Here is a 7,575-nt window from a genome sequence, read left to right as displayed (position 1 = left end):
TTTGCATCATAGCATCACATGAAGCGTAAGGCTGTTTGATGCTGCTTACCGTATTATGTCTGAAAGGAAGTCATCTGTAAATTCAACAAGGCAGAACAGGAATAGTGTTTTTGATCATTTATAGGCAGAATAGACTCTCGAATTGGAGACACGTCAATTTAATTTTTTTTAATCCATAGCCTACTAGTCAATGCATTTCCTCGTCTAAAGTAATGAGAAAAATAGTCATATGTCTTATGTAAATTATATATATATTATTTTCCCCTTTTTGATGTTATTTTGTGCTGTAATTGATTCTTATATATTTTTTTTAAAAACATTTTAAAAACAGCAAATGTCTGAGCTTTGGTGTGCAGGAAGATCTTCACAAACCAAAGCAGATTTAAGAATTAAATCCAAAATTGATGAACCATGAATGCTCAAACTATGGCCCGTCGTTTCCTTTTATAAGATAACTGCATATTAATTTGGGATCTGTTGTGTCAGCAGCAGCTAATATGGTAATTACCCTTGAGTGCTTTGGGTCATTTGGGGGAAAATGGTTATCTAGTCAACGCTGCCTCAGGGTCATCATGAATTTGGCATTTAAGAGCTCTTGACAGGTTGAAGCAAGCGTAGATGAACAGGACTTTCCTCTCAGATTTACAACACAGGGTTAATGGCCGGTCTTTAGCTTCATTATGGATTCTCATCCATTTCCGTGACCCATCTGATGACTGATGTGATCTATCTATGGAACCCATCTAATCACATTACCAGTTAAGATCCAGGCTGCAGTTGTCTAAGTACTTAAGAAAAATGGTTCGAAATAGCACCAGATTACGATTCATTGTAACAATAGCAGAGCCATTTTAGTGCAAAACAAAATAGTTATCAAACAGACAAAATAGATATAAAAAGATTGGTTATATATTGAAGATTGGTTATATATTGAAGAACCTATATATGTATAACATTTTGACATGTAGCATTTGAAATGTAATAGAAGACACATTAATGATAATGATGTGTGGTCATGAAACCCTTATTTTGGTTACCCTACACTTGTCCTGCAAAAACAGGTTTTACAGACATAAGAGACCCCTTTTTAGCTGCTACAGTGCAATATGATAATTTTTTATGATCTTTAGATAACTGCATATGCACTATTGCTTCTATAACCCCAAAAGAGATTTGCTCTGCTGTGCTAATGGATGATGCCAATACTTCTGGACAGAAGAACCTCTGAGGAAACACCAAAAATCTCCAAAGAACCACATATCCAACTGAAGCACCCTATATAGGGCCAAATGATTCTTGATAAAAGGTATTATTTGCTGAAGGTGTAAATCGTTAAAAAAGACAGTTCTACCTCAAGTTCAAACCCTTGGGAGGTTTTCTTCCATGGAAGGCAAAGACAACCTCGACCACCGTTTACTTTCATTGTATGGAAGAAGATGCAGTGAAGGTTGGAGAGTGTGGTACGTATCTTGGACGACATGAAGATGTAATTACACTCACACGCAATATACGTAACAGACAATATCACATGGACCCGTCTGGAATGAATGGATGCTGCGTGTTTTCACGCGATTCACCTGTGCGCCAATGCCAAGATGGAGGTTGGCGTCAAAAAAAAAAAGATGAAATGTGAAGAAATCAATGCCTCTATGGCAAGAAGCCATCCTCACCTGTCCTTTGACCAGACTGGCAGCGAACTGCCTCATCACGGCCTCGACGGTGTACGCGCTCGACCAGCCGCGGGGCGTTAATAACTCCATGCAGATCGCGCCGCCGTCCAGCACGTACCCGTTCTCCAGCCGCGGCGTCAGTACGCGCATGAACGGCGGGGAGAAGGGGAAATTGTCGGGGAAGGAGACATTCAGCAGTATGTATTCGGTGTTGGTCTCCTTCATGTCCTGCCACAGCGCGGAGTCCTTGTCCACCTGATGCAGCTTCACATTCCAGTCAAAGAGGTTATCGTCCGCCAGCTCCACCGTGATGAAGCTGTCTCCGAGCCGCCGGATGTCCTGCAGCTCCTTCATCAGCCTCCGCGTCCGCACCTGGGTGCAGTGCTGTCGGTGCGCCGCCGGCGGGGGCATCACGGAGCCGCCTCCCGTTTGCTCCTTCTCTTTCGCGTCCTTGCTCGGTTTGTCCGGTTTGACGGCTGGCTTGTCCTTACCGGACACGTCGAAGCGCCTGGCTTTGATTTCGGGCGTGCTGAGGATGTTGTTGGTCTCGTTGCTGGTGTTGCAGTGCTTCATGTTGTTGTTCTTCTGGTTGCCTTTAGTCCCTTTCAGTGAGCCCTGGTGGTGATGCTTCGGGTCCTCCGTGTCTCGGTCGTGTAGGCGAATGAGCCCGATTTTTCGCAAAAGAGTAGCCATTGAGATGTTTCGCCGTTCGCGGTAGGTGTAACGGAGCTCGGTAGATAAAACGCCCGCAGAGCAGCCCGTCCTCAATGCATCATTCCCCCGCGCGAGTGCACTGAAACACAAGAGCGCTTATTTAATACGCATCCCTCTCCTCTCTTATTCCCAATGAGGCACGACAGGGCTGCCCGAAATAATTCTGGGGCACGCAAACAAGAGTAACGCGAGCGGAGCACCGCAGGTCCGTTGACTTCCGCTGTACCTGGACTGAATGAGTAATCAGGGGTCCGGCACGACTTATTTTTTCTTCACACCAGTTTTCCGTCAAGTCCCGCCCTCGTCGCCGTCTGACGGAGTTGCTATGTGATTGACTTCTAAACTGTCCAATCACAGACCGGCGTTGGCGGTGAGGATCTCATGCTAGCCAATCCTGTCGTGGGAGGCGGGGCTTGTCTGAATACTGCAGGATAAAATAAATAACGCTTGGCTCGACGCATTTATTTTTTGGCATATTGTCCATTTATTTGTTGTTGTTCTTGTATTATTATTATTATTATTTTTATTATTATTTTTTTAACATACATGTAATTTTTTTCGTATTCCTGCATCACATAAATACATAAAATCTCAGAAATAGTATTTAGAGTCATTGTTAAAATTAATGTATTTGTTTATCTCTCTCTGGCTTTTTCTGTAATCGCTGTGACATAATATGTAAGATGCCATCAACATTAATAAAAAATAATACACAAATAAATAATGCATCTTTTCTCTAATGTTTGGGGGGAGGGGTTTGAGTTCTCATGCATTAGCTGCCAATGTATAAAGCATCACTTATGTCAAACCTCGTACTGAAAAGGTCAATGCATCAGCAGTTCAAATTATATAGTATGTATAAAATCGTGTGTGTTTGAACGAGCCATCATCATCCAATGCATAGGTTGTTTTCCAACAGTGACTTTGCAGCAATTCGGAACGGTTTACAGCACAAAGAAGAATTCCGTCACCAGGGTAACAGTCCATTCTCGCACGCTATTGGGTGAAACGCAGCCGGAAAGCTGTTCGCTGTCATGGAAGCTGCGTTTCTTGAACAGATGTCCGTCTTTCGTTAACGATTTTCTTGTTTAATCCTAGTTAAATCAATCGCACGCTCACCTTTATGTAAAATACAGCACGCCATGGCCGAAAAGTTTGATAACCTCGAAGAACACCTCGAGAAATTCGTCGAAAACATACGACAGCTCGGAATTATTGTGAGTGATTTCCAGCCCAGCAGTCAAACAGGACTCAACCAGAAACTGTGAGCTGTGATTCTTTTCGTTTCAACACGACTCTAAAACCTTATGTTGGGTTTTAAAAAATAATATCTGGAAAATCATGGCGTTTTTTATCTTCACCCTTTCTTGGCTTGTCATCAGTTGTGTTTTGGTTGTTTATTTCTTCAGGAACTTTATGATCTCAGGACTGCAGGACATTGAGAAATGCCGACAGCAGCTGCATGATATCAACGTACCTCTGGAAGTGTTCGAGTGAGTATTATACTGCATAATAGATATGCAGAAGTCATATTTCTAGCTGCACAAAAATTAATGTTAATAGTAAGATGTTATTTATCAAATTACCCTTCTGTTATGCTAACTTCTACTTTGTTTAGATTGTCAGTACACATTTAATTGTTATATTCAAGAAATTTGACCTGTCGCATCTTTTTTAAGATATTAATTGACATTACTAATTATTGATGTTTTGCACAGGTACATTGATCAGGGTCGTAACCCTCAACTCTACACGAAGGAGTGCTTAGAAAGAGCTTTGGCTAAAAATGAGCAGGTTAAAGGAAAGATTGACACATTGACTGTAAGTATTGATCCAGCATTCAGAGTTCTGTTTTACATTGACTAAATTGGGAGTGCTAGCAGGTCATTTGTTATAAAATGTCATAATAAATATTTTTGCAAAGAGTCTACCCTTCCTGCTTGTAGTGATAATTTTAGTTATCATTCTTGGTCTGAACAAGCTTTCTTTTTTTTCTCCACAGTATTGCAGCACTGACATATTTGGCCTCTGTAATGTTTTTCTGAACTTAAGAATTAAAAAGTCAATTTTTTAAAAAAAATCTACAATATGCTTGTGTGTATTAAAGAAATCTGGGGGGGGGGGGGGTGCTTGACAGTTCTCCTGCTTTCCTGGTATGTTTTGAATAATACAAACGAAGGATCTTCATCTAACCCTCTTTTGTGTTTTTTTTTTTACTCTCCAGAAATTTAAAAGCCTCCTCATTTCTGAGCTGGGCAAGGTTTTTCCTGAAGAGATGGCTAAATATAAGGCTATTCATGGAGATGACCCTCCTTCATGAGTTACCAGTACCACAACACTGCAAAACCAAGATGTACATATGTTGATATTAATATAACATGTTTTTTTAAGCTTGAATTTATCAGTGAAATATGCAATTTTTACAGCTTTTTCATCTTTGTATTTGCCTTTATAATTCACAATTAAAAACTGGGGTTTATTTTGGGACCTCCTTGAATCATTGCAAAGCTTTTTTTCCCTCATGCATTGTAATTTTCACAGCATAATTTTTATTTTTTTTCATTGAATAAATTATTATTTTGTGTAATGACAACCACCATTCCTTTTGGTTATATCAACCTCTTTGTATCTGATATGAATGTATAATTGTGTCCGTAAGCGGTTTATACAGTCTTTCTTGGGTGTTTTTTTGTTGGATTGGTTCCAGTGGCCTCAAGTTACTTCCTGGCTTGCCCTCTTTTGCCCTGCCTTGTAATCTCACACTACTTGTCTGGTGCTGCGATGGAATTGATTTGTAAGTGTCCTCCTTTAACAAGATTAAATTATTCATGATAGTCCTGCAGCTGAACTCAGAACCAACAGTGAGACTTTACCCTAGTTAACCTTTTAAGGATGACAAACTCATGAGAACTCATACGTTCTTCATGAATGTCTCTCGGAACAGTAAAAGATAGGCCCTTAGCAATGGTAAGGCTTAGCACTCGGTTAACAAAGACTGTAGGTTTAAATATTTGTCTTAATCTAGCCCTAACCCTACCAGTGTACTAATACTCTGAGATATGTAGGTGCAGCATTACGTATAGTCAGCATGATGTATTAAAGAGACTATCAAAATAAATTAAAAACCGCAAGGCTACATAGCGAGTCAACAACATGTTCATTTAACTATTTCAATATTACTTTCGGTCATTTTAGACATGAAATAAGCAGTCTGTTATCTCTGAGATAGATCGATTGATTTATAAACCATGTGTGAAACAAGGTCACCAGAGAAGAGAATTGTCTCTCTTAGCTCTCCAATACTTATTCAATTTCTGAGCTCCCCTCTTCCTTAGAGATAAGCATCCAAACAAAAAGCCTGTAGTGGGAGGAAAGATGCAGTAGTGGTACACAAAGAGACACTTATAAAGGATGCAATTTCTTTTTTGATTTCTCGGTTACTTTGAGTGGTGGTGTGCACGTTCTCTCATGCATGGCATCCTGCAGGCTTTGTTCAGAGCCTTGATGTTTTTGTGGGTGGATAGTGAACTCATCTTGTGACTCATGAGATGATTCATGCTTTTTTCTATAGTATGACCTTCATTTCACCAGACACCTCTTCTCACCGAGGAACAGTGATGCAGACTTAATCCTGAAGAAATGAATGTGTCACTACTTATGCAGTTTTGATCTATCTATCTATCTATCTATCTATCTGTGTGTGTCTGTCTGTCTGTCTATCAATCTGAAGTTCTATTGATCGTTCTGTTATTCTGTCAATACAAAATGTAATATGATTTACTGCCATTTTATAATTAATATATTAGAAACATTTTACCTCTCTGAGAAAAACCTCTCTGAGAATAAATATTAGTTTCAACAAATTTCAGAGCTTCAAATTCATGTGATTTAACAACAGTAAATTGTATTATTACATTTACAGTCATGGCTAAAATTTTGGCAGTGACATAAATTGTGTTTTGCAAAGTTTGCTGCTACAGTATTTGTAGATTATTTTTCCACGTTTCTATGGTTTCTTCATAACCTCTGCAGTTCGCTCTGGCATGCTGGATATTAGCATCTGGTCCAAATCCTGATGGTGATCCAGTCTTACCTTATTAGTTCTCGGAGTTGATCACACTTTGTGGGCTTCTGCTTGTTCACTCTCCTTTTGAAGACTGACCACAGGTTCTCTATGTGTTTGAGATCCGGGGAGTTGCCTGGCCAGGGATCCAAAATCTCAGTGTAATGATCTTCGAGCCACTTCTTTATCATTCTTGTTTTGTGACACGGTGCTCCATCATTCTGGAAAATGCAGTAATCATCACCAAATTGCTCATGGATCACAGGGAGAAGCTGCTCTTGCAGTACGTTTTGACACCATTCTTTATTCATGGCTGTGTTTTTGGGCAGAATTATGAGAGAGCCCACTCTCTTGGTTGAAAAGCGACCCCACACATGGATGGTCTCAGGATGCTTCACTGTTGGCACAACACAGGACTCATGGTAGCATTCACCTTTTGTCCAAACAATCGATTTTTCAGATGTCCCAAATTGTCGGAAAGGAACTTCATCAGAGAAAATAGTGTATTTCTTGGAGAGAAGTGGCTTCTTTGCTGCCCTTCTTGACACCAGTTCTTCTCCATTTCACCTGACTATTCATTCACACTTTCACATGTGCTGCTGATATGATTCAATTAATTAGTCAATTAATGTTAGCTGGTCATTTTGTGTCAGAATAAAAAAAAACAACAACAAAAAAAAAAGCTGTGAATTATTATTATTGTTATTATTTTTATTCATTTTTTTTTATTTTTTTTTAAATAAATTTTTTGGCCAATGAAGCTTTTAGCAATTATTTAAAATACATCTGAACACGCTACACAATAATCTAGAAATAATGTGAATGGACACCACAGCAGCTTAAACAGCAAACTTTGAAAAACACAACATGTATGTCACTGCCAAAACTGTATATATAATGCATAATATATAATGTTTGTTCATAATGTAATAGTGTCATTATTATATTTAAAATTATACTTTGATAGGTGCCTTTCAATGTCAGTTCCTTCATGTTTATTGTCTACGAGTCGGCTTCTAAAGATCGCATAGAAAATATGTTTTTGGGTAATAATACTGATACTTGCCTAATAATTAATTTTTTTTAAATTTGCTGCTCTGTTGGCTCATTCTTAGTGTAACATCAGCA

The 7,575-nt window shown here is 39.2% G+C and overlaps 2 protein-coding genes across 2 annotated transcripts in view; one reads left to right on the top strand and one right to left on the bottom strand.

The window, feature by feature from the left end:
* Positions 1–2,675, bottom strand: part of LOC132104412 (ubiquitin-conjugating enzyme E2Q-like protein 1) — an 8,344-nt gene extending 5,669 nt beyond the window's left edge. The window contains exon 1 of the mRNA XM_059509869.1: positions 1,671–2,675. Within this exon, the coding sequence (XP_059365852.1) occupies positions 1,671–2,363 (693 nt within the window). The 5' untranslated portion in view covers positions 2,364–2,675. The remainder of the gene's footprint in view (positions 1–1,670) is intronic.
* A 636-nt stretch (positions 2,676–3,311) lies between these two features.
* On the top strand, positions 3,312–4,871 carry LOC132104411 (mediator of RNA polymerase II transcription subunit 10). Its single transcript, XM_059509868.1, has 4 exons — positions 3,312–3,648; positions 3,794–3,877; positions 4,103–4,205; positions 4,609–4,871. Exons 1-4 carry the CDS (start codon positions 3,527–3,529, stop codon positions 4,702–4,704), a joined length of 405 nt encoding a protein of 134 aa, XP_059365851.1. The 5' UTR covers positions 3,312–3,526; the 3' UTR covers positions 4,705–4,871.
* Positions 4,872–7,575: the final 2,704 nt, after the last annotated feature.

This window comes from Carassius carassius, chromosome 25 (genome assembly GCF_963082965.1).
Source record: "Carassius carassius chromosome 25, fCarCar2.1, whole genome shotgun sequence".
Classification (NCBI taxonomy): Eukaryota; Metazoa; Chordata; class Actinopteri; order Cypriniformes; family Cyprinidae; genus Carassius; species Carassius carassius.
Note: the sequence above shows the minus strand (reverse complement) of the source record. Positions and strands in the feature narration are given on the sequence as shown.

Excerpts from the sequence above, each read along its gene's own strand:
- LOC132104411 (XM_059509868.1), top strand. The coding sequence starts at position 3,527 with ATGGCCGAAAAGTTTGATAACCTCGAAGAACACCTCGAGAAATTCGTC. Across the intron at positions 3,649-3,793 it reads ACAGGACTCAACCAGAAACT|GAACTTTATGATCTCAGGAC; the intron begins GTGAGCTGTGAT and ends TTATTTCTTCAG. Across the intron at positions 3,878-4,102 it reads GTACCTCTGGAAGTGTTCGA|GTACATTGATCAGGGTCGTA; the intron begins GTGAGTATTATA and ends TGTTTTGCACAG.